Raw genomic sequence first — 27940 nt, 5'->3', positions numbered from 1 at the left:
CACCACCAACCCCCCTGCCTCCTAAGTTTCAATTATCAACACAGTGACAAAATCTCTATTATCCATGGCCATAATTTGTATATAAAACTCTGGGCTGAAGTTTTAATATTTATTGGCTGATTAAACTAAGTACCAGCTGAATGCCAGTTAATGAGCCATCATCAGTATATGATATATTTTTTTATCATATATCCATTCACACAGATACTGATCATGTTTCAGAGGAAGAAAAAAGAAACCTCCAATTCCACGGACCTGTCTAATACACATTCCCCCCCCCCTTTCTGCATGAGGAATTGCCTTAAATTAATACCTTTTATTTAAAGTTTAATGTTGCTGTTTGTGACACACAGCCATATCCAATGGCAGTGGGAATAGCACTGACACCAACTGACACAACAAAACCTTGGCTAATCATAATATTATTCAGGTAAGTTAACGCTTTTCCATGTAATTAGAGAAATCTGAAGTGATTATACCGGTTCTAACATAAACCATGATTGTGAAAGTGACAACAAGATTTAATTTGGTTAACCTTTCTATTTTTTTTTCCTGGAGTATTTGGATCATCTTTGTCACCCTTCAAATTTTACAGCTTCTAATTTCCTGTTTTTGAATCATCTGGCTTGAATTCACAAACAGATTCTTTACACAATTGTAAGTCGTGTCAAAGGTTATGTGTAACAAAAACAGCAAGTGGTCTGCATCGCCTTATGTCACATAACAAAAACACACCAGCCAAGATGGTGGTCAACAATTCCAGCTACTGGACAAACCAGAAATGGCAAATTATTCCAGCTAGTGGACAATGCCTCCATGAGGCCGAAAGGGTGTTGATGTAGTTAGGACAGTGTTTTAGCCACCGTTTTTTGTCATGCAAGAAGGGTAGAGGACGATACAGTACCAGTCCCCCCCCCCCTGCCTCCCCCATTCACTTACTACCAAATGGTTAGATCTCTAAAAATGAACTAATTTTCTCCACCAAAATTGAATGATTTCTCTTTCAAGGCGCTTTTGAAGTGTTCCACGATATCAGTGCTATATAAATACTGATTGATAGATTGATCGATTGTTCGACTATGAGGTTCGAATCTGGATTGTACCCCTGTGAACCATATTTAAGATGATACACATTCACATGGGTTTTACAAAAGTCATAACTGATAAATAATATAAAGCTCTTACCATCACAGAGAGCTACAAAGAAAGTGCATAAAAGTAGTAGAAAGTGGTACAAACTTGAGCCTCTTCAAAGTCTTCACCAAACAATCACAACATCAACCCAGGTCCTTACTGTTAGATCAACACAGAGTAATAAATAATATGTATACACGGTAAATCCGGATGCAAGGTCTTTCAAACAACAAAATATCAAACATTGCAAGGTTATGTTGTCACTGCTGTTGCTTGGATCAAAGTTAACAACAATCTTCCTTTAAACCCCCACCCCACCCAACCCCCAGGACAGCTGGTACATCACAAGGATTCACCAATCATTATGAAGTGTTTCATAAACCTGTATGACTGTAACAGCACGTTAAGTTGCAGCAATTAGATATAAAAACCTTAATATAAGCACATTTTTTGCCATTTCCCCCCTTTTTAAATCCACCGAATCGGATGAACTATTAACAAAGTTGAACCCCCTCGCATGCAAATCTTGATGCTGGGCTACGTAACACTTTCATCGAAAGTGTTGATCGCCAAGGGAAATGTCAAAGGTCATTCCAGAGCAACTGGGATGGTTCCAGAGGCTGCGATTTTGTCGTCAGATCATTCAAATCGACAACTTGGCAGGAGAGAGTTCTCTATAAATAAAAATAATAAATAAATAAATAAATAAGTAAATAAATAAATAAATAAATTGATTCCATGTTAAAGGGAGTGAAGGATCGCGCACAAAGAACGTCTCATGCCGGTAATCTGACCTAGTTCCGAATGAGGTGCAAAACAAGTGTTAGACACCACCATCGATCCCAGAAAATACACACACAGCTTGCTACCGTCGGTAATTAGACACTAGTGTACAGTCAATACATACAACTATGGTCAATACCCACAGCACAGTGTACATAGCAGCATGGACATCTCCGGTCTAGATCAAAGATAACAAGGTATCACGTTTCATGACTGTCTGCATTTTGTAGCGACAAGAAGAAAACGTCATTTGCAAGCAACGGAAAGTTAACTTTTTCAGTGCGCGGCACACGGTTTGGGGCGAGTCTTCAATGCCTTTAATTACAAGTCTTAGGTTATAGACGATATTAATGACAGATAATCATCTTTCCAATGAATCTAACAGCACATTTGCATGTCAAAATACTATGCCAGGTCTAGTTCTGCATACCTAATGTACATACTTTGCTGCATACTAAGGAAATTATAAAAGTAACATTCAGGGTTGGTTCTCTGGTTTTGGTCTATTTTTCATGAGTGATTGATGACTGGAAAACTGTGAATCGTCAAGGGTTCTTCTATAGGAGACTTTTACAGATGTTAATAAATTTATGGATAAATGTCCTGGATAAGGGAAACATATGTACATAGTCAAAATAAATATATTTTTTTGGACTCTTCCTAGGTTTCATTTTGCATAATAATAATAAGTGATGTGATATGATTGGACAAAAGGGTGTTGAATATGTTACATAAACCTTGCGTGGTATTTTCAGCGATAGAACGATGGAACGCTCAAGGGAGGATGAAAGTTGGATAGTTACGTGGGAATGACTTTTTCCTTTCTTTTTCATGTTCAGCAAAACACTTCAACACACTAGTTGTTTACATCAAAATGCACATTGCAAAAATTTGTAACTAAAATATTGCCAATTTGGTAAAATGATAAATTACCATTCTCCATCACTTTGGGGATCTATTGATATCAAACAATAATTAGTGTTTAAATGGCCTATTATCCATCCAAAGAAGAGTTTTACTAGCTCTAAAGCTGAACAGAGGTTCTATTCACCAAACGAACTACAGTGTACAAACGTACATATTCTTCGTTCTTTGGTACATTTTTTCCCCAACTTGTTGTATGGACAACCAAAAAGTAAGCCCAGGTTGTCCCGAAAAATGCTTACAAAATTTGAAGGGATCATGAACTTAAGGAATCAACTATGCCCAGTGCTGTACCAACTGAGCACTCCAAGCCTTAGGTTGAAGCAAATTCTGCTTTAACTTCCCTATTTATTTTTTAGAAATGGGTGCTAGGATGATAACATGAACAATCAAACATTACATAAAAATTTATGATGTGACTCTAGGTGGATCAAGGGCACCCTCCCACCCTCCTCCCCTCATTTTATTTGATACAACCTGAAAGCAGTAGGAAAGGGTCTTAAGAGATCAACAAATATCTTCATCAATTCTTTGCTATCATTTTTAAGTACATTTTTTTGTTTGTTTCAAAATCCATTTCCTTTTCATCGGGTATAAGATGTGTCTGAATTCAACATGAAAGACAAGATTTCAATGAAAAAAAATTTATTAAGAATAACAATCTTGCTCTCAAACCGGCTTAAATATGGGAAGAAATGTGACAATCCTTCGGCTTTGACGTTTTAAACAAAACATCGACTTCCTAAGATGTTCACTGACACCTCCATGAAAAACACTTTCGTGACAGCTGTGTTTTCACAAGCCGCGGGCCACAATTACAGATCCTGGAGGTTGCTTGCATATTCCACGGAATAAATAAACAAAGTGAAAAAAGAAAACAACCTGAATGCTCTTAATAGTCTAAATTGTTTGTCGTGGAAATCTTTTCTAGAAAAGAGGGGGTGACCTCGGTGAGCGTGTGGTGCCAAGTAAACTGACTGGTCAGTCAATACTCAATTTTCCTCGTGAATACGTAATTATCTGTCAATAGACTCATCCAATCGCAAGGACAATATGACAGCATGACAACAGAATTTCATGACAAAATTTGACACAGGGAAACAGGCAGTCGATTCGAACTTGCCCGGTTAATTTTATTTGTATTTCCTTGTTACGTTGTAACCATGGCAAAGAAGGGGACACAACCACACCTATCGGGTTTGGCGTACATCACAGAGATCTAGCTTTGTGAAAAACAACTCCCCCAAAAACAGCCTAGAAATATCTTGTTCTGTTTGGGAGATATTACAGTGGCTGGGACCTGTCATATCGTCCCTTGTTTCGCCTACTGACGAATAGGAATATACTTTTATTTTGTTTTTACGTAGTGACAAATGATTTTGAAACATCTATATGCTCTTAAAAATTGTTCTGCATCCTTTAAATTTATAGTGACAATCAAGTATAATTTTTGTTATCTGTAACTTAAAACTAGAAGACCGCTTAAAAGGATATTATTTGTGATCAAAACTTCAGTTGCAAATCAGTGCAATGATTTGGACTGTGATATACATTTTTTAATATAAACATTTGTCAGTACGCGAAAGAGGGGACGATATTGTCAATCTGTGACGTCATAGTGCCACGAGGTTCTGAAACCGTTTCATTTTCCCTTTTAGTATTTTCAGGGTGGAATGTAAAAACCATATTGACACTGAAAACAGTAAAACCAATGACATCATTCAGTCACATCAAGACTTAAAGGTTCAAGACAAGGTTCAAAACTTAAAGGTTCAAGACTTAAAGGTTCAAGACTTAAAGGTTCAAGACTAGGTTCAAGACTTAAAGGTTCAAGACTAGGTTCAAGACTTAAAGGTTCAAAACTGAAAGGTTCAAGACTTAAAGGTTAAAGACTTAAAGGTTCAAGACTTAAAGGTTCAAGACTTTAAGGTTCAAGACTTAAAGGTTCATTCAGTCACATCAAGACTAAAAGGTTCAAGATTTTAGGTTTCCAAAACCCATCTCCATCACGTACACTAAACATACAAATACATTAAAAAAAAAAAAAAAAAACCTTGAAGCACATGTGGCTTGATGATGTCATATTTAGACTTGATCAAGTCTTCAAACCTTGTGTGTGAAAGAACACTAAAATCTCTGATATCTCCCGAATGGAATAAGATTTTTCTTAGCTGTTTTGGGGAGATGTTCATTACAGTTATTATCTCTATCACATTGACCAGTTATGGTGGCTGGGTGTGTGTCTCCCTCCTTTAAGCTCAGTGGTGTTCTGTTTCGACCAAACATATTGACCGGTGAACGATTGAGAAATTTCGCACAAAAGAAAAATCTCTATGTACACAGCTGCATACATCATACTATCAAAGGAATCCATTAAAGCAAACATAATGTCTTACCAGAGGTGAACTTGACCTTGAGCGTGACATCACCAACTTTTGTCCAGAGCTGGCAATCGCCTGGGGTGCACTGTACCTTAGAAAGAACATCAAAAAATTTCTTATTTTTTAAATTTTATTACTTTGAATTAGTTGTATCGAGGTTCTTTTAACAAAATAATATTTCAAAACAGAAAAGAATGTGACTTCTTCAGAAGTGTTTTAATATACTGTATGTGATCTTTCTACAAGATTATAAATTATGAATTATTTTCCTATATGTAAGTAGCACATTGTTATTCTCTTTATTACCATTTCTTTTTTTGTGTTCTAATGGAGTATATTAATGGATGCAGGTTTTTCACTAATAAAGATCTTGCAGCATGTAAACAGTTAACCTGTTAGTATCCTTTACCATCTTAACAATAAAAAATCATCATCATCTGAAATATTTTCAAGATTTTATTTGGATGACTGGGAAAGAAAATGGATTTTTGTAATGGGGGCCTGAGCTAAATACCTGTAAGGCAGGACATGGGATCATTTCATAAAGTGATATCTTTTCCATTCTGGCTGTTATTAAGGAACAAAAGGTTTATCATCTTCTGTCAGCTTTCAATCACACTATGTGTTCATATATCAACTTATTGGTAAATAAGAATTCTGATTTCTTATTGGCCACACCTTCCATAGTCAAATAAGGCACTTCCCCCCCTGCCTGATGACCCCCTCCCCACGAGTCTGTTAAAGACATGTTCAACTAGGAGCAGTACTACCCCCCCCCCCCTTTGGTGTGATTAATCTATCTCCATGGATACCATCAATCATTAGAATTTCGCACATATTATTATAAAACTTCTCTGTCACTGTTCTCAGATTATCATTCACAAATGCCTTAATATTAAATTGGTGAAACATTAATTAATCCATTCCAGCCCAAAGCTTACCGTATTAAACTTGTTTTTATTTTAATATTCACAACCTGATCAAAATATATAGACCAAAGTCTGGTTAAAACATCAAAACTGGTATAAACTATTACAGAGATAATTGCACTACATTGTCCCAATATAAATACAAGTGCAAATCACGAAACAGACTAAAAAGTCACTCTGCGCCATTCACAAAAATTGTTACCCCTGGCAGAAACTGTATTCCTTACAAAATATATATATATATATATATATATATATATATATATATACACAGCAAGTCATAGAAATGGTTATATTGCTAAGGTTACTAGAAGATTATTGTCTGCAGAACACCTTTTGGAATTTCGTGTTTGTATAGCAGCAAGTATATATTTTTTTAATTTAAATAAAAGCAACGGGAATACCTGATGAATAATTGTGAATAAACAACAGTGTTGTTACAGCAGTGTGGGATATAAGTAAAAGTTGCTATATTTTACAAAATGAAGCATTTACACCACCCTATAAATGATTTCATCATTTCTGCAATTCATTACTGTTCACCGCTGATTAATTTATTAACCTATGTATTTGGTGGTATGCACCCACCATGTTAGGCTGCCAGCCAGCCAGAGACTCTACTGTATGCAGCAATAGCCTAACATTGGGTTAATTTGCAAAGCAGACACACACCATATTTAGAAAACTGCAATTTGAGTGTTGTTAACTTGTAATATTTCTGTCTCTTGACAAAAATAATTAGTGACGGGTACAGTCCTTCGGGGGAATGACCGACAGTAGAAAAAAAGAAAAAAAAAGAAGAAAAGAATGCTTCCTGGTCCAGGCCATTCAACTACCTGGTCCAGAAATTTGTAAAATTCACTAACGTCATCCTTCATTTTCATTTGGCGGCTCTAAAACTCTCGAGTCATTGACAGTTTAATCCAGTACAGAAGCTTTCATGTCTCCAAGAGTGAAAGTAAATTTCTATTTTTGTTTATTTTTCATTGGCAAAACATTTCAAATATTTGCCAAATTTCATTGTTTGTTATTGATGTGATTTTGGAGCAATAAACAAATAGATCACGATTCAGGTTCCTTTCCTCTCCTTAAAGGGATGGTTCAGAGGAAATCCTACCCCCCCCCTCCCCATAATTTCTATTCAATAAGCAAAAATAATACAAAGGATTTATGAGGCATCAGGACATTTTTCTAATATAAAAGACTTTCCTCACAAAGAAGAAAGAAAGGGAGGGGAATGAAAAAAATAAATAAATCAAAAAATATTGAGCATGAAAAGTCTCTTCATAATCATACCATATCCTCAACTACTCTGTATTGTACACAAAACAATGAAAGAAGCAAAGGCCGAATCTTCTTCTTCGTTGGTCTGTATGTTAACAAATCATGTCCTCCACACGAAATGTACAAATACCCCAGATTTGTATCATAAATCTGAACTGGGGGAAGCAAACCCTTTCGGAAGTATAAAAAGTAGTTCGGTATAATTTAGAGGGTTCTAGGATCAAACCAAATACAGAAAAGGTATGCATATATGAGGGTTAATGAACTAAACGGCTTAAATAATAATGACAAAATAAAAGTAAAAAGTAAAAATAAAAAAAATTAATAAATAATAAAATAAAATAAATTATAACTAAAAGAAGAAGGCCACTGCACCTCTTTAAAATTCTGCTGGCTAACACTACTGGAGGTAGCTACTACTACTGAATTTTAATCTTGTTACTGCAGAGACAGTCTAAAAGTGTGACTATAAGAAATCTAGAGGGTAAAAACAGTCGTTTGAGTGGGTACTGGCAGAGTGAAGAGAAGCAAGCAAAGAGACCATTTGCTAATTTGTTAGATATTGTTAACCCAGAGCTAAAGTATGCATACATGCACTAGGGCAGTAAAGCCATTTAAATGCGAGTTTTGTGTTAGTAGTAATTAAAGAGGTAGTGTCGTTTATATATATATATGTAGAAGCCATGCAGACTGCCTGAACAGACTCTCTCACATACCAGGAGTTGGAGAAACCAATTTCAAAATTCGTTTCATGTCATGTAAGCTTGGATGGAAAGAGAACAGTCATAAAAAAGAAAAGAAAAAAAAAACGGGAACATTCAAATTAAATCAGCCGACAGCGATGAAGATGAAGAAGAGAAACGAAAATAGAGAAATATAACATCAAAACTGTGATGCCAAAATGTTACGAAAGGATAAGAAACAAATGTGAAAAACTAAGCTGATATTTAACTACATGTCTTAATTAATGAACAAATTCTGCTACTATACCACTAATGATTCATGCAAATTCAAACTAAACTTAACTATTTATCATAAAAAAAATTCTCGACTTGGAAGGTATGAAGATACATATTATAACCTTTTACTTATTTTTTTTTCTCCCTTCACAGAAAGTGTTTGCGGGTACAGATTTAGCAGTTTGCTATTAAATTATTGATTCACACTCTCATACACTTACAATGTGTTGAACGCTTGGAATTCTGGGTTACCATACTTGGGCCCTCTAATGTTAATAATGTTTACCTCACACAACTTTTTAGCAGTAGATGAACAGAATGTTACCAGTTTTTTTTTTCTCTTTTGAGGTAACATTCTCAATAATGTAGCACAATATGTTAAAAGTTTGGATTTATGGTTTATAAAATATATATCATTATTTTTTACCTATATGTTTATTAAAACTTAGCATTAAAACCATCAAAAATCCATGGCAATAATATCAATTGGCAAATTCGATCCTTTCTATGTTTAAGCCATGAGGAAAGTGCTCGCAGGGTTCGAGGCTTCCTAAGAAAACATTCTGGCAATACCAGGTCATGCAAAACAGATTTCTCAATTCCCAAAAATGAATGAAAACAAGGGAAAACGAAACAAAACAAGTTATCACAAACATCCTTGAAAATCAATCAAACGCCTTGACCTTCTTCAACTTGAACCAACTTGACTTCAAAGGGGGGAAATTCCCTTTCATTTCAGAGCCCTTAAATAAAATGAAATACAATTCCCCTCCCCCCCCCAGATTTATTTAACTTGTACAATATCAAACAACAAGCTGATTTTTTAAAAAGATTTGATAAAAAGTTGAACTCTCCGTTCATAATACAGTAGCTAAATATAAAAACATAAAATGTTACAAAATTCTGACATTTTACATTGTTAATTCAAAATCTGTAACCATAACACAGTGTGTGCTCGGAGCTAAAATTAACATTTACAAAACTACTGTAAATATATCGAAAACTTTACAAGAACTATTCAGCTCATAGAACAAAAACTATAACTGAGGGTCCAAAGGGGTTGATTGAAATGTCCTAAATAGTCACAGAATGAAGTGGTTTATAACAACATGGTGTTTGGACATGAGAAAAAAAGACGTTTCCAAAGACGACCCTTAATTGAACAACAAGATGACAAATTCTCCTAACTAGCAGAGGAAGGGGTAGGTGTGAGGGAGGGATGGGGTTTCATGATTCTTACCTTCTTAGAGAAGCAGATGATGGGCTCGGTTCAAGTGATTTGCATGTGAGGTTAGGATAGACTGAATCTCCTGTAAGTGGAAAGAGCAATATGACTTAAATTTTTAGACAGATTTTTGCCAATAATCTGACAAATTGAATGTAACTTTTAAAGAGAGTTTAAAACAGAAACAGTGAATTTATCAGCACTATAAGGTTTAGGATCAAGGGGAGTTCTTATATGATATCGTAACATATGTACCTATATAGGAACATTACTCGTCACATGAATGTGCAATAGTCTCTTGGTTCAGTGAAGGCTCAAAGCCAGACTGGGGCCATGCCCCCCCACTGGCCCCCTCCCCCCACTGGCCCCCTCCCCCCACCAGCCCCCTCCCCCCACCTGCCCCTCCCCCTACAGACAGCTATACCTCCCACCTTAACTACCATCATGTGCACCAAACTTCACAATTAAGTTACAGAAGTTACACTGTGCCCCTCCTTAAATTGCGTGTGCACCTCAGACTCAAATTCCTGACTATGTGCGGGTCTGGTTCGGAGGAGCATGCCTGACCTTTGACAACAATTTATGAATAGAGTATTAACAAAAACATTCTGCATCAATGGCATGATGAGACAATGAGATGGGCAGGTGGTGCCATGAAGGGGAGGGGAATAGGGGTACATTTAGGGGATGGGTAATCTTAAATCTGCTCACCAGGGTGGGGATCTGACAAACTGCTATTCAATAGTCGTTGCTGGATGATACGATCCATGTATCCTGTATTGTAGAGCTTGTCTTCTTGACTTTGTGAATGTTGCTCTTGGTTTTTCATCTTTGGCTTGTGAATTAAGTGGGATTGTTTCCTGTTTGGACTGTGGGATAGGCTTCTCCTCTTAGGGACGGAAGACTTCTTAGGATGCTTTGGTAACACATTAGATCTAAAAATGCCAATACAGAAAAGCATAAATAAATGTCACCAAAATAATAAATAAATAAATAAAAAATAAAATAAAATAAAAGGAAAAATCACATCTTCATATCAAAGAGAAATGGAACACAATGATTTGAATAAAGCCTTTGAGGGGGTATGGATCTGTTATATACTAGGCACAACATGTGTTTCCGATGTACAAAAGTGAAATGCCTCCACTTTTTGAACTGTTTATCATGTTGTAAAATACCTCATTTTCACTTGAATGTGTTCGGAAGTAATTAACAGGATACCTCCTTCCTGACCCACTGTTCGAGTCGCAAAGGATTTTTGATGGGTTGTGATATTGTCTCAGAATTTGCAGGAAAAATGTCAACTTATCTTTATTCAAAGCATTGTAGTACTAGACAAGATGTCCCCATGTGCAATCCAAGATCGATCAAGTTGTGGCAAGGAAGCAGAGCCCCACCCCCCTCCCCCTCAAACTTAGCAACCACATTTCAGTGTCATTGTAATAATAAATAGGGTGAGGGGACTGGGGATCATCAATGAATCATCAGCTGAATGTCAAAAAGTTTTGGCTGGGTCATGGCCCTAAAATTATTATGAAACCGCTGATTTAAAGGGCACATTACTTGGGATTCTCAGATTCAGTCGTCACATAAAATTGGATGCAAAACTATTTATCAAATCCGTTAATGATTAATTTCAGCTTACTGAGCAGGTTCCTGTTTGGTATTATTAGTCTTGCCGTGCCTCATCTGTAAATTGCTGTTTTTTCTCTGGATGAAAGATCTGAACATTGACTGATCCTTATGATGAGTACTGCCGCCACCCACCGGATTGATTAACGGTGTGGTCTGCAAAATGTTATTTGATATGAGCAGAATTGTCAAAGATATAACAACGCTAGACTGTAAGGACTTAAAACAAAACAAAATTTTCTGTAACATTTACAGAAAAGAAGAAGAAAAAACATGCGACAAAGTAACACAGAACAGAGTAAGAAATACATAGGACATAGTCAAAATACATAGGTCATAGTCAAAATACATAGGACATAGTTAATATACACAGGACATAGTCAAAATACATTGGACATGGTCAAAATACATAGGACATGATCAAAATACATAGGACATGGTCAAAATACATAGGACATGGTCAAAATACATAGGACATAGTCAAAATTCATAGGACATAGTTAAAATACATAGGACATAGTAACAACACAGACTAAAACTGTATGCCTGATGACCACTATCCTAACAGGATCTTCTTCAATTGCAAATACTTTTTTCTCTTTTTAAGTTCATCCCTTAAGATCTCGCTAGAATTGAAAGGTGAGGCCCATTAACCTTTATAAATATATATTTACCTAAAAAGGCTTTCTTTTACTATAGATAAGCAATTTGTTAACATGGAGGAACACATCAAGAATTAAACTTGATTCTTGAAGTTTAATAGATAAAGAAGACAACAAAGTGAGAGTATAAACATAGCAAGTGTTTGATCTTGTATTTACATTCGACGCACTTCACATTGTTATTATTAATGATAGACGAGGATAGAGTCGATCCAGTTCAAATGCAATGCAAATAACTGAGGTACTGTGAGGGCAGCATACTGGGTTACAAATTAATCATAGTAATGTCGAAGAGATATTAACAATAATGACAATAATTTTGATAAGTTAGTCGTTTGCTATTTTCAAGAAAGAAACATTTCAGGTGAGAGCCAGGTTATCAAATTTTCTTTGATCTGACTTTGTGTAGGAAAGTCGGGCAAGAAATACAAAACTTTTAATTTATTTCATCAATTTTGTAACAAAAATGAATTTTATACATGTGGAAAAAGACAAGGCGAGAATGTTAAATTATTGTGTAAGAAATCTGATAACTGTCAAGCCATTCACTATCATAGCGTCAATACTGTATCAATTGTACTTAACAAGATGTTAATACTTTTTCAACATTCAACATATTTTCAACACATTCAACATTTTGTTGAATGTCTAGCCTGACATGTTGCAATCTATCCTAAATCTCTCTCAAACATTAAGGATCCTTGTTAATATAGCGTTAGTTTATTACATTAATTAGCATCATAACAAAGTTCTTAACTCCTCCTTTCAAGAAAACATGTTATTTCAAAAAAGCAAAAAGAAAACAAGAAGAAAGTATCTGAAAGTGTACACACAGAATACAGTTTAAACTTGAGGGCTTAAATCTGGTATCCAAGTTTGCCATATTGTTTATACAAATTTACTAATGGAACACAGCCAGCCACTTTAACATGATTGGCTGTTAGTTGCATGCATAATGACCTCATAAATATTCATGTACAAAGATTGCCTTACCATCTGAGGTACCTGCATCACTACTTTGCTCATGGGCCATTGTGTTAGTCGATTAATGTGCTGGTAAGTATTGCGGAGAGCAAACGCAGAGTGAGGGCGCTGCAGAACATTCACTGATCCAAGGTGAGACTGTATAACAAGGGTTAACAAGCGAGTAGTAGGTGCATGCAGAAAAGTGAGGGGGGAAAAAGAAATTGCTGAATGTGGCGGAAAAGGACTGAAAAAGTGGCACAATAAAACACAATTTTTCCTTTATGCAGGAAATTGTTACAATATTCAAACAGGTTATAAGAACAAGCAGTTCATAAAATTAAAAGATTTACAACATTTAAAACACTTCAAAAAGGAAAGTTTTAAAACAACTCATTGCTAGAACAATATATAACAAGTGTACATCTATAAACGAAATGAAATAATTTTCTATCAAGGAATTCCATTCCTAAACTGAATTGGTTGTTCCTCTTTGTCAGAAATTTCTTCGAAGAAATGCAACAAAATTTCAACAGGAGAAATCATATGAATGCATTAAATCGTATAAATGTTTGCTAGCACACTTAAGCAAAGATTGCCATGTGTAATAGTCAGTGCAAAGTACTATGTACTGTTTCTTTGGGAAGTATGATCTGAGAATTGTTGTGTTTAGTGTCATACTGCCCTCAATTGGGGAGGACATGTTTATTACATTACAATGAAGTTGGGGGAAATGAATTGAGTCAAATAACAGGCATACTGCCCTCTATAGGAGGAGGAGGACATATTAATTACATGACAAGGAAGATGTGAAAATAAATTAATAATCACAAAGGAATCTATTCTCCATGTTTACATAATATAAATACAACAAAAAGTACAGTAAAGTGCTTAGAACTTGCATTTTTGTTGTTTTTGTTCCCATTAAAGGTACATTGTTGGATACTGGTTGTGGATAATCCAGGTAAAACAAATCTGGGTAATCCATGGATTAATGTACCTTGATGGCAAGAACTAAGTTTACCATCACTGCATCAATCTCACGTCGGAATCTTTCATACAACTTGTTACTTGTTCAAGTCTCTCCACAAACATGGGTGTAAACTTTAAAATGTTCGTTGTTGTTCTGTAGTATGAGAGTGCAACATTTTTTTATTGTGAGAACATTTTTCTGACCTTTCTATTGCTATAGAGAAGCAATCTATGACTGTGTGACTATGGAGCACTAATGCTCCACCACTCCTTAGGAATAATGATGCTGTGCAATGGTATTGGTTATTATAATATCGGCTTGGATGGGTGGTTAGTATCTTAACGACACTCAAAGCAGCCACATACATGCATGTTGGGGATGCTGAATGACTTTAACTTACACTTTTTGTCTATTGGCTATCAACTTGACAGATTCAGCTTATTCTTAATGTTAGTGTCATAGCAAGGTAGTTGTATTCAAATAAACATGCAACAGTAAATGAAGGCTGAATAGGTTACTTTGTGGTTAGTTGGGTTATGTGGTCCATGAGACAAAAAGGTCCATTGAAACTTGTACAAATGGGCCAAAAGGCAGACAGTAAAGACCATTCTGATGCATCATGGTGGGGATATTTGGCCACGCTGAGCCTGCAAAAGGTAAGTCGTTCTGACCTTTGCTACACTCATTCATGTAATCGACTGATTTGAAGATGTGCTTTGTTCTCAAAACATGATCCTAAGCTGGCCTTTGCGTTTCATTTAGCATTGAGAATCAGGCTAAAAAGTGTACACAACTGTGGCAGTTTCAAATTGGATTTTAGTCTGAATTCCAAAGACCAGACATTTTGTAAAAGTGTGAAAACTTAGCAGAACTTCGGGCAACAATTATGAGGGAAAAAAATGAAAGGATAGGACATTTCCCACAAAATTTGGGAAAAGAAGTATCACAAACTGATATATTGATATTGTCACTGGTTATCTCTTGCTACAGTAGTGGAATATTTAAGCCAATGATAACGAAAAAAGGTATTAGTGCGCTGATTATTCAAACAATAATAAAGTAAAAACAAAAAATGGCAACTGCAGAAACTCACTTCGCTTTCTATTTCTAACTTCTGGGTATTTCATTCCAGAGCCAAAACTTGAAATGAAGGAAAGCTAAAGAGGGTAATAGGACCAGAAAAACTCACCTTCTCTCTATTCAAGCCAAATTGACCAGCCATGGCACTGTCTGGTCTCTGCTCCAAGACCTGAACCACCATGTGATTCAAGAGACCCTGAACGACCGAAGAATCTTCTTCGAATGCTCTCTCCTTTTCCTCGTTTAAATTCTTGGCGTTGCGGACGTTTTCGATCTTCTTCGTTACGAACTGATCGCCGCGAGTCTGTTGGTCTCTGCCGATACGGGAACCAGACCTCGCTCTTATGATCGAGAGGCTGGCGTTGGGCGGTTTATGGGTCAGAGGGAGGGAGACTAGGTCCTTGTCCTGCTGCTTGCTGGAGATTCCTGGAGGATGGGACTTGTTCTGGAGGGACGGAGTGATAGGTTTCTCAAACGACTTGGACGATACGCTGTGAGTGGCTTTCGTTTTCGAATTTGAAGAGACCGTCGGCTGATTTGACGTGATTTTCTTCTTTCTCTCGATTGATGCTTTCGTTTCTGCAGGAATATCAGAGAAAAATGGTGGCAGTTTGTTATCTTGTTAACTGATAGGATGTCAATATAAAAAGAAAAACACAAGCAAAAGCTGTGTGCGCAACTTTTTTCACCCATTCCAATCCATGATGACCCACATTGTACTTAACTATCCCATACACGCATTTATCCACATATCATATCATACATATCCACATATCCCATACACACATATGTACACACACACATATGTGTGTAGATAATTGTGCTGTGAGTGAACTACTGGTCAGGTCCTATGAATGAGAACAAAAAACAAACATATCACAATTATCATTGTCATTACCAGTATAGGTGACCCAGTTGGGACAATGTTTTTCAATACTGTACTGTCATGTCCTGCTTCAGAGCACTTATACTGTCAGTATGAGCAGTATGAATATCATGTTTCTATCAGATCGAGGTTAGGAACTGTTTGTACTGACAATACCAATGCTCTGCAGCATGCAATGGGAGGACAGGTTTGAGAGGTTTTTAGCATTAGGAAATTTGTCCCCAACTGGCTGGTATATACATAGCTACCTGTATCAAAACACATGTCAATAATGTATATTATTTTGCTATGAGTGATCCAATTGACTTTGTATATTTCCATTTAAATAAATAGTTTATACTGGTTCTTTAGTAATCAGGTCATACATGCAAACACAAGTTGACACATTTACCCCATTCTGTGATTACCCTTACATGAAACTCCTCGTAAACATATGTAAGTAACTAATGCGATGATTACGCTTCGAAACACATGCGAGCAGAATCATCCAAGCAGCTTTATTAACTCATTGCTAGATGTGATTCTACTTGTTTCATACTTGGTTTTCCTTCATCCGGTATTTTCTTACCTCTGACCGGTCCGAGATTCTTTGACACGGAACTCTTTTTAACCGGAGAACCGGACGGCCTTGGTGTTACCCTTCTGCCAAACGCGACAGCTCTGGTATCACCCGCGACCAGCCTTGGCCTCGACACCATGTTGAGGTTATGTCGACTTGTTGCTGTTGCCACCAGGCTAATCGGAGGAGCAATGGAATCATTAAATAACTTCAGGGCAGATATAAGACTTTTTAAAAGGATGGGTTGTGGTCCTGAGGTCAATGAACCTGACTCCCATGTATGGGGATGAATGGGGGATAAGGTTTGGCGGATCTTTTCACAGAAAAATTAAAAGTTGAGACCTGAAATGGTCCATTTTGTGGCATATCTAGACTATAACTTAGGCCTTTAGTTGGGGTTTACATGCAAAGTTGTGCTAATAACTTCTATAAAATATTTGGTGTGGGGTTGAAAAGGGAGACAGGTGTACACCCCTACCCTCCCCTGGTTCTGTGCCTGACTTGACTTCCTTCAACTTCTTTTCCAATATTTGTTTCTCCGACAAACAACTTTACACTTCCATTAGCATATTTAAATATTCCAATACCTAACCATTTGATGGGGAAAAAGAACACAAATATTTACAATGTTTAATTCAAATAGCTAACACAATTTACATATATTAGTCATACCTGAATGATTAACAATGTTGAAAAAGTATGGATAAAACAGGTTCCAAAAACAAACCTAATTCATAACTATTTGAATTCTTGCCTCATCATTTTAATGTGAAGATTAGCAAGTGAGCAGTTTATGAAATTGATTCCATTCTCAGATAAATTTCGTATTAATGATTAAATCACATTGAAATTAAAAGAATTGGAAAACTTTGTAAATTTTGTGCTTTATTTTTTTGGGTAATAAAATCTAACTAGTCAAACTAAGACCTACCTTGGGTAATGGGATTCAATGTTGATAAGCATTCACAAATTTATCCAAATTAATTCAAAATATGCTTTAAACAAGGCCACAAATAAAGGGAATCAAATATTCATATTTTTTTTCTTCTTATTTTTTTTATTGAATTTATTTATTATTGTGAGCAAACATAATAACTAACAATTAAAAGTCCCAAGTTCTTTAAAATATTGAGACTGCAAACCTGTAAACTGTTTTTTTTTCACTTCTCATTACCTTGATGTTTTAGATGCTACCCTGGACATCTTCTTTGGCAAGGACGGTGCTCCCCTCATACTCCGCAGGTACCTCTGTACCCAAGCTCTGATTCCATGAACACTGTTGTACTCCGTGGATGCAATTCTGGACCAGGGATTCGAGTCTGTGAAATCCAGAGCTGCAACGGCAAGTGCTCTCCCAACCTAACCCGAAAAGTGAGAAAATATGAAATGGTTAAATATACGTAAAAAGGGAAAAAATACAGAAAAAAAACAGTGACTTGAGAAAGACTTACCTTGAACTGTTTCAGATAGAGACAGCCATAGACTCTGCCCCTTCTGTTCATGAACTTACAGTAAATGAAAAATAAATTCCATCAAAAATGGAAATGGATTAGAAACCTGATTTTATAGTTAATTATTCAAACAACAAAAATAGCTTTTCCTACTTTTTGATTAAAAAAGGAAAGCAAACATACATACATACAAAAAAAAACAAAAAAAATAACGTTTATGCTAATCAAGGATCATTAACAAACCAATTATTGATAAAAGTTTAACAGCTTGTTTGAAAAGACACATACAATCAAATCTCTTTTTTGTTCTATTTGTGATGGAATTCTTTGATGAGAGCATATTTTCTTAAGGAGATGTGTCCCTGCACTTGTCCACTCGGACATGACTGCCTGTCTCCCTCCTCACAGACTCAATCTGCTACCTTCAGTGAGCTCCATATCATACACAGTAAATTCCTCGAGAAATGTGACATCTTAATTTTCTGCCGACGTTCAGGGCTCTACAATGGTAATATTTTTTATCTAAAAATTTCTTCATTAAACTTTCATGGGGATGTGCTCAATTTCTTTGTATCTACATATTAATAATTAATGTACTGTTGTACTTATGTTAACTCTTAGTATTAATTTTCTGTTTTGCATATAATTGTACACACTGCAAAAGACTAAAATATAGAGATAAAAATAAAGTAACAAAAATAAAGAAACAAAGTTTCCATCTTTACATTTAAACTACTTGACAACTACTTTTATACAACATTTCAATCATCATAACTCACACAGTAAGATTTTCAAAAAAAACCCCCCCAAAAAACAAATGATATATAAATTGTTATAATTACGTCTTCAAAATGGGCGATGGAATACTTTGGTGGGAAGCCCGCTACCTGCGGTGGTGTTGCCCTGCCGTCATCCATGCATGCAGGAGCTAAAGAATTCATGAATCGTCCCGTGTTGTAATTGCACTCAAGGGTATAACTGTTGATAAGCAGAGGGAGAGAATGAGCATCATCAAAAAGCTTAGTATGAGAAAGTTGTTTCAACACATGTCTTCAATGTAACCTCCTTATTTCCACTTACAAACTTTAGCCATCCCAGAGTATAATCAGGGAGGAGAGATGGAGTGAGGGCCCTCCAACCACTGGCAGAATATTACAAAGCCAAAAACATCCTAGTTTACAGCACATACTTATATAGCATGCATCTGCTTTACAACCTAAACAATAAGAAAATTTGTCAAAATTGTATTAAAAGATTCAAAATATAGCACTATTTCGTTGCATCTAAAAGCAGCTTCCATTTTACCAAAATGTCTAAAAGGGGAGGGGGCAACCCAACCCTTTGACCACTCTTCTAGATGACATAACGTCTTAGCCCTCCCCATCCCCCCACCCACCAGTTAAATAAAGAAAAATAAAAAATTGGTGGTTGCTACCCTGGTCTATAGACTTTGGGAGAGATATTGACAAAAGCATTCCTCTATGTATACTATATTCTTCAAACATGTACTTTAATGTGAAGAATCTTGCCAGTGACACCAAAAGAAACAAGCAGGAAATTGACTCACCTGTGGACGATACCGGTTGACTTGAGCATGGCTACTCTACCGCTGCCTTCCTTGGACATCCCATCCCGTTTGTCCTTCGTGTACATGTTCTTCTCTGAGAAGTTACAGCCGTCAAAGTCGAAGTGAGAAGAATTCAAGGAGATCAGCTTCGGGAAGAGGACGTTCTCCACTTGCTTCTCCTCGTCCCGGAGATGGTTGCCGTAGATGAAACATCCACGTTTGGACGCGTGCCCATGGAGGTCCACGTAGAACGCGATGCCGCTCTCGTGCCACGGAATCGACAGGCTGTCGACGCTGTTGGAATTGTTGCTGTTGGTCCCTGTCGCGGTCGTCGTCAGCAGTGAGAGTTTATCCATGCCGTGGCAGAGATCGTCGTCATCGTCATCCGATTCAACGTCGACTGTTCGTTCCGATGGTCCAGAGTCTGTCCTTACGGTAGAGTGGCTCGATCTACACCTAGGACCGTGGTCCGTTTCACTACTTTCAAAATCTTCTAAACTGCTTTGAGGAGTCCTGCCCAGAGAGCCAGACCCGTTACCTTCGTAAACTATCGTTATTGCATTCGGTTTACTATTTGACGACGTCATGTCATCGTTATCTACCTGTTCGACGCCGAGCGGTGAGTTGCAGTTTTTCTTCTCCCCCGTAGCAGGTTGTACATCTTCACTTGTTCCGTTGGATTTTTGACAACTAGCTCTAGACTTGGAGTCATCGACGGCTGGCTCAGAATTCGGCTCGTTTATGACTCTGGAATGTTTATGATGGTGAATGACTATACTCTTTGCAGCATACACTGAAGGGTGAAATCCAAAATCTGGATTCGTGTACATTCTATTTAAGTTAACGCCTCTTTGGTCGGTTCTGTAATGCCCTCGTTGCACCCCGTCTGGATTCAAGAGGGGAACCATCTTAAACACGTATTGCCTTCTCAGCTGCTGTGACCGAGGATCCTTGGAACGGAGTATAAAGTCCAAGAATCCGTTGAAAACAAAACTTGCAGGTGTCTCGCCAGGATGAACTCGGCTGCTCAAAAAGTAAACCTTATCAACAAAATAGGGAGAATTACAGAGATAAAGTTGAGAAATAGGTGTGTACAACATCGGAAGAAATACAAAAAAAAAGGATCTTGTTGAGATCGTTACTGATTTGTCCTTCACAAGAACATTGAATCGACAATCTTTTGACTTTTAACACAGTAAGTCAATGGGCCTTTTCCACTCAGTTAACTCAGTGAGACGGAAATCACACACTAACAGCCCATTGACTTGGTCGCGTGAAATCAGACTTGCTTTAGTTGATTTAAGTTATGACTTAAATTAAGGGGGAATCTTCATACGGAACCCCTTAATAGAAGTAGTAACCTCTACTTGGAAACAATATAAGTATATAGTTGGAACAAAGCAGTGACGTATCATGTCATATGGCACATACCACCTAAGGAAGGGGGGGGGGTTACTAACTGTTTCACTATAACTGAGCTCAAAAGAAGGCTGGTAATACACTCAATTCATGCAGAAATAAACAATGGTGTCATGTGCAAACACTATAAAAAATTTAGTTGCGAAACTACTAAAAGTTACCCAAAATTATATCGTTTCATCACATCACTTCATGATCTCTCACGAGCAAAAAGGAACAGTTTAATCGCACAAATGCGTGTGCCCACATCTTTAATATCTCAACATCATAACCATATCAAAAAGCAAAAAGAAAGAAAGAATAAAAGAGAGAAGAAAGCTCCTCACACGCTACTTACTCTTTTGCCTTCAAATCTGCGAGCCCTTGTGGTGGTCATATCTGGAAAGAGTTTTTCCAGTCTAGGTTCATGGTTGTCAGTGATGCCGTGGTAAGAAGACACTGTAAGTAGATCCACTCTTAGCCCGTCCAACGAATGGCAGAGTAATTCTCTGTGGTAGTAGATTGAATCTAGAGAACTGCAGAAGGAACGAAAAAAGAAAGAAAAAAGAGAAAAATATCAAGTCTTCACTAGAAACGATCTGACTAACAATGTATTCATAGCCTGTTATTTCTTAGGAATATCCATTATTTTGAGACGGATTTGAAAGGGATTTAACTTTAACATGCAAAGTAAATAAAACAGATGTACCTTCAGGTTCCTATAACTCTATCTTCGAAAAGACACCAATTTACAACATATATTCCTTTGACCCAACTGAACATATTTCAATTTGAGTAAGGCAACTAAAAATGTTACCATTTACAGTGGATCTGCAGAACAGATATACATGTGCTTATTTAAAATTTCATACCAAATTTACAGATTAATAAGGGCATGGAAATCCCTCAACTGAAGCCTGTGGTTTAAACAAAGTGCTAATTCTCTTAGCTTATGGCCATTGCCAAAAGTGCACTACTCCAGGCAACTGGAGTGTAAACGTATTTGTGGATGCAGAAACAGGCCAGATATGACATAACAGTTTCTCAAATGAGTCACAAAAACACTGAGAAAAGTTTCAGGGGAATGCCATCATTGATGCTCCTGTTACATGTTAATTCTAGATATCATTACGGTTGCTTACAGTATCATGACATGTTATGAGAAGACAATGTAACAAAATGGCCTAATGTTATGATTTGTGCATCTTAACTGTACCATAGGTGGATCAATTTTTACACCAAAAAGTGACCTAATAGTGTTGGAAGCTCCTGCAAACAGCTTTAACTGTTGTGTACAATTAGTATACATGGAGTATGCTAAAATCTTTTTAAATGACTTGTTCTGAGCAATAGGCCAATCGAATATAATAATATATCTATGTCAGCTTGAGAACAACTCTCTGTCATATATATCTGACTGTAGTCAGGGATGTATTTAGTCCTGTGCAAATTCAATTAGCTCTAATGTACTGCAAAATATTAGCTCCTTATTGCTGAAATCCTTAAAGTTGCTGCTAAGGACCATCCAAACATGAGACATTCTTTGTCAAATCTGCCTGTGAAATTTAACACTTTATAACACTTTATAACACTTTAAAACACTTTAAAACACTTTATAACACTTGTCCGTCTGACTAGTTGGAAGGGAAAGTTTGTCGTCTCGTTGACGGTTAGAAAGGTCGCCCTGCCTGCCGACTGCTTTGAAATATTTTCTCATCCCAGGCAGTCTATATCATTAACATGTCACTGTAACCTAATGTAATTGTTAAATGGATCTCACCTTGGTGTTCCAGCTTCCTGGCAGTGGTTAAACTGTTGATCTAACTCTTCCAACATATTCTGGCACTCGGTGTATGAAAACGGATAGCAGAAAGCAAAATAAACTGTCGAATACCGATACTCGAATCGGTAAGTGAACGCCATGATGAACTGTCCGTCCACGGTCTTCAAAGAGGTGGAGAAATTATACAGATAAGGGAAAGTAAGATAACCACAGGGCTTAAAACACTAAATTTGGAACAATTTTAAGACTACGTTTAATACCAAGGAACATTTTATACTGCAACTGTAGAACTCGCAATTGTGTGGGTTTTAAGGAAAAGTATAAACAGTACGTTATTTTTAACAGGTTATCATGAACATTGTTCCTTCAAAGAAGGTGCAGTCAACAGAAGCAACTTTGTGCACCCAAACTTAAGTCAAGTTTTCTAACTATAGCTTCCTTTCAGAGGACATTAACATGATATTTTGATCATTTTATGAACTTATTTAAACGACTTTTAACAGCAATTTTAGGTCTCTGAGTTCCTTCCCAACAAGGTTGTTGAGGTAGTGCCTCGACCACAGAAGCCACGCCATTTATTACCAAAGAGCTGATCCAGGTCACACGCACAGTATAGATCGCTGAAGCACACACACACAGAAAGTACACTGGCTGTTAACAATACCTCACATACAGGCCTGTCTCTGATTACCTCCAAACAAGGTTGGTGAGGTAGTGCATTGACCACAGAAGCCATGCTATTTATTATTGCCTTTTAAACTATCCAGGTCAATATTATAAATCAGTATAAATCAGTGTAACACACACAGAGAGTACACTGGCTATTAACAATACCTCACATACAGGCCTGTCTCGGATTCTCTCCCAGCGGGGTTTCTGTGGCAGTACTTTGACCACTGGAGCCATGCCCTGATTGTAGAGTTTGCCCTGACGGTTCATATTCATGATGTTGAACTTGACCAGTTTGTTCATAGGACATCCTTTCACAGCAAAATGGAACCACGACCTGAAAGGGGACAAAACACAACAGTAAACAAATTATGTCAAATGGACATAGGTTGAGGTGGAGGTGGAAGAGGGAGGGGGGGGGGGGGTAGGAAATGGGCAATTCCAACAACAGAAATCTGAGGAGGAAAGTTTTGCATTAGCCTAACAATGTTTAGGGATGCTTCACAATGGAGAGTGTTAAAACATTTAATGAAACCCCCCCCCCCAAAAAAAATTAATTGATACCAAAACCTCCTGTATGGGACCCAGCTTTTTGCATGATAACTAATGGTTCTGGTTGTGATGTCTTACAGTCCCCCTAGACTTAATAATATTTAGACAAACTATGTCATTGAAATAATCAAACGAATTTGACAAATTTTTGATTGCATGAAGAAACTGTGGATTGCCGGAACACACAAATGGGTACCATGACATTCTGTGCCACTGCCAGAGAGGGCATTTCTAAGAGGCACAACGATTGTTTCTAAAAAAAATGAATAATGCAGGCACCATTGGCAACAGATATCAGTGATATTCAATTAGGTTTTTGGTCCAGAAAGTCTCAAAACTCCAAAATACAGCACGTTGTATGTAATGGATAATCTAACTACTGTATACACCAATTGGAGGTAAATGTTTCTCAACCTTACAGCAGTGGTATGGTTGTATCTGCAGTACAAACACCTTCGAATGTAAACATGGACACAAATACATGCATCTATGTTTAATACCACGAGACAAATCCATTTCTCCTCATATAAAATATTAGCAGTAAGCCTCGAGCTACACCACTTCCATAACAGATTAAGTATAAATACTCTACTCCGAGCCTACTTTACATTTATAAGAATTTCGGACAAGTTTGTTGGAAAGAGGTACAGTAACAGCTAACTGCACCATTCACACCGAGACATACCGCCTCATTCGTACATACTTAATGTCGCAAAAATGACATAAATGCCTCTTGCAGAAACCAGAATACTCGTAAAATCACTTTCAGGAAAGAACTTAAACCACTGCTTTGCTTTACATGTACTGAGGAGTGAAATAATATGCATATACTGACAAATATGATGCTTTAATACAGGATTTAGAACTTCATTTGTAGTTACTCAAATAAATGAAAGCAACTAAGTAGATCTGTATGAAGCAGTCTCAGAAATATTGCAAAGATACAAACCGATTTCCGTTCTGGTATTCTGTGCCATCGCAGTCTGGTTTGGTCCAGAGATTGAACTCATAATCTGGAGTGGCGGTGAAGTCACCTATTCTATGGTTACCGGAATCGTCATCGTCTCCATGGACTCTCTCGATTCTGGCCAGATTACCCGAGTCAAACTTGGAAGTAAAGAGGATGCCCCCCAGTCTTGCTTCCATAATGACAGAGACTAGCTTGTCGACTTAATGGACAATGTCACCTGACATCCATTTCTTCACAATGTGTTCATTAGTTATCTGTAAGCAAAAGGATGAAGAAAAACAAAGTTACAGATTGATGACACATGTTTGATGACTATACTAAATACAAGCTAACAAAAGATGTCGTAAACTGAATACAACTTACATGGCAAGTCTTTGCAGTGTTATTTTTGGCTTGTTAAGGTATGGTTTTGTCAATGTACCAAAGATATCATGCACATTAACAAGGCCGCCATGATCTGGTACAAGTTCACCACAATGCAACTGACAGTGTCACATGTTTGAACTAATGACTCACTCTCTATTTATACTGTAGATGGTGTAGAAATGTATCAGTGCCAGTGGAATGGATGACAATACGATGTGTTTGATTGCTCTATATAACTGATATAATAAGGTGGCTACTAAGAGACAAGGTGTGTACACGGTGCATCCACATTCATGAAAGGTTTTGGAATTGTGAAATGTCTTACACCTATGTAAGATGTAAGTTTAAGTGGGATTATACAACTACAATCCAGTGGGTATTGCTTCATGAGTTAGAAGAGTACAAGTTTATCTTACTGGATAAACAGATTTGGCCTGGGCTATATTTATTAAAGCAGATATCTACAGATATGAGATGGGACAGGAAATCTATTGGGAAAGATATACCTCATGACCAGGTATTACGCTGTAATATGCAATATGACCACTCATGATATACCCCATTTCTAGAAATTGTTATTGCAGTGCACACAGTTATTAGGGCACATGTGCACACAAGGTTTGGGTGAAGTACTTAAAATTTGAGATCGAGTACAGATCTTTGCAAATCACCTTTAAAACCAGAAAAGTTTTGATGATGTGCCATAGAATAAAATTTCAGCCTGGTAAAAGAAGTCCTGTGGTCAGAATTTTTATAATTAATGTAAATACATTAAGAATTTAGCCCAAACTCCTAACATTGCCAGAGACACACAAAACAATAACAACTTACCTCTCTGAAATTACAACTTATCCTTCATATGACCTTAAAACCAAGTTAACAATCATAAAACAACAGGGTTCCTACAGTAAAACATAATTATGGTGAGGTCTAACACAGTTAGGCCTACTAATAGGCTATGTTGGGTTGCTGAGCAATGCAATTAATGACCTGGGCCATGCTGATACTCAATGTGAATGGGGAATATATCTGTGGTTGGCCAGATATCAACATGGTTTATTATTATATTAGTCTGAAAACTTTAATACCTTAGCAATAGAATGACTACGAGCAAACTTTTGATGATAGGTATAACCAGCATAGGACCAAAGTTAGCAAGAAAAACACACGTTAAAAATTTATGGCAAGTTGATTGCCAACAATAAATTGAAATGAATTTGTCTTGTGCAATGGAATCTTAGACTGTTTCCAAGGCCTATTGATAAATAGGCCTTGATATAATTGTATAACCTGTTTTTCTTGCTATGCTGAGATGGCCTAGATCAGATATGCACAAGTATCCTTTGAATCTGTCCATATTTTAGATCTTGCAGATATGGCTTGAGCCTATACTGTCTGCATTTTGTAGCCACACAAATAAAACGTCACTTGCAAGCAACAGAAAGTTAACTTTTACAGATGGCCGCATGCGGTTTGGGGCAAGTCTTAAATGCCTTTAAATTTCAACCAAACATAGATTTAACATTTCGTATTATGAATCCTTTGCTTTGTGCATCCCCCAACTATAGTCTAGGTCTTACTAGGCCGTCTTAAGTTAGGCTTAGGCTAAGTAAGAGATATATGCCTATAGGATAGCCAAAGTTAGCCAGTAACTTGACACTGACAAAATAGGCTAGGATTAGGACCCCTTATCCAACTTACTCTAAATTTCGCCAACATAAGTTTCTTCTGCAGTCATATAAACTTTACCTTGCAGAGTGCAATGTCAGTACTACTACTACTAGTGGTACTGGTAGACCTAACAACATCGCCAAACGTTAGAATGAACGGGCTAGGCCCGAATGCAGCCTAGGCCAGGCGCCTAACGTGAATCAGTAGACATATATGTTAACACTAGGCTAGTTGTGAAAATTTTGGGGAATTGAGGAGGGGTCTGATAATGAACATCATAGCCTTTGAAAAGCCTTTATGAGGCTGCTGGATAACTTATATTACAACACATACAGCACAATACATACATCAAACTGTTTACCAAATATGCTATATATTGTAACGAAGTGCGCATTCAAAACGTCGTTGCTATGTTGTTTCAATTAGGCGTCTGCTCAATCGTAAACAAATTTTGTAGCAACTAGCACGTGTGGGTAATCCCTACTTCTCATTGGATAAAGAAGGGACTGATTTAGTATGGCGGCTCAGAGGGGCTTCAGTTCCTGTTACAAAGCAGACGTCCGTACGCAAAGGCGGCGAAGGGAGACACGGTCCCTACCGCCAACTTCACTCGGGATAATTTCTTACATTCAGTCGGGGAAGAATTAGATATCAGTAGCAGAAGCCCCAAAATGGCCATATCTTTTCTTACGGAGATAAAGGAAAAGAAAATGGTTCTGCTGCCCCCATTAATTTGGGCTCATGTGAAGACGTAATTGTTGCTGCGGCTCTGAATTAGACCGACAGCTCCTTGACCTTGGTTTATAAACTGTGGCCTTCCACATAGGTTGAAGAAACACCTTTCATTAATCAGTAGAGAAAATCTTGAATTTCCCCCACACGGTCTTTAAAATCCTGTGCATGTCACTGCTCCCATACCGTGACTATGCGGCCACACTTCATAAATTGCCTAGGAAACCACTGAGGGTTTCACTCCGTTTTCGATTTCTAAGACGCTTAACATTGTCAGAACCCGATAGATTGTTCAATCCATAGTTACTAGTCTAAGTTACATACTGTGTTGTCATAAAGTCACCATATTATAGGCCTAATCGAACTGTGTGACTATAAAAGCCAGTCACCACGACAAGTCATTTCAT

At 37.2% G+C, this 27940-nt stretch overlaps 1 protein-coding gene across 8 annotated transcripts; it reads right to left on the bottom strand.

Annotated features, from left to right (window-relative positions):
- Nucleotides 1-17: 17 nt before the first annotated feature.
- LOC139973040 (cytosolic carboxypeptidase-like protein 5) lies at nt 18-27301 on the bottom strand. Of its 8 annotated transcripts, none has more exons than XM_071979393.1 (17): nt 27163-27301; nt 24744-25018; nt 23408-23579; nt 22571-22734; nt 21149-21326; nt 19393-20432; nt 18668-18803; nt 17549-17733; nt 16384-16550; nt 15039-15508; nt 12907-13035; nt 11265-11407; nt 10331-10554; nt 9635-9704; nt 8152-8198; nt 5238-5313; nt 18-1808 (listed from the first exon to the last, which is right to left on the bottom strand). In XM_071979393.1, exons 2-16 carry the CDS (start codon nt 24938-24940, stop codon nt 5267-5269), a joined length of 3369 nt encoding a protein of 1122 aa, XP_071835494.1. In that variant the 5' UTR covers nt 24941-25018; nt 27163-27301; the 3' UTR covers nt 18-1808; nt 5238-5266. The 8 variants fall into 8 exon arrangements, with proteins under 8 accessions (XP_071835494.1, XP_071835495.1, XP_071835488.1 ...); XM_071979394.1 differs by having other exon boundaries at nt 5238-5307; XM_071979387.1 differs by lacking the exon at nt 8152-8198.
- Nucleotides 27302-27940: the final 639 nt, after the last annotated feature.

This window comes from Apostichopus japonicus, chromosome 9, assembly GCF_037975245.1.
Source record: "Apostichopus japonicus isolate 1M-3 chromosome 9, ASM3797524v1, whole genome shotgun sequence".
Classification (NCBI taxonomy): Eukaryota; Metazoa; Echinodermata; class Holothuroidea; order Aspidochirotida; family Stichopodidae; genus Apostichopus; species Apostichopus japonicus.
Note: the sequence above shows the minus strand (reverse complement) of the source record. Positions and strands in the feature narration are given on the sequence as shown.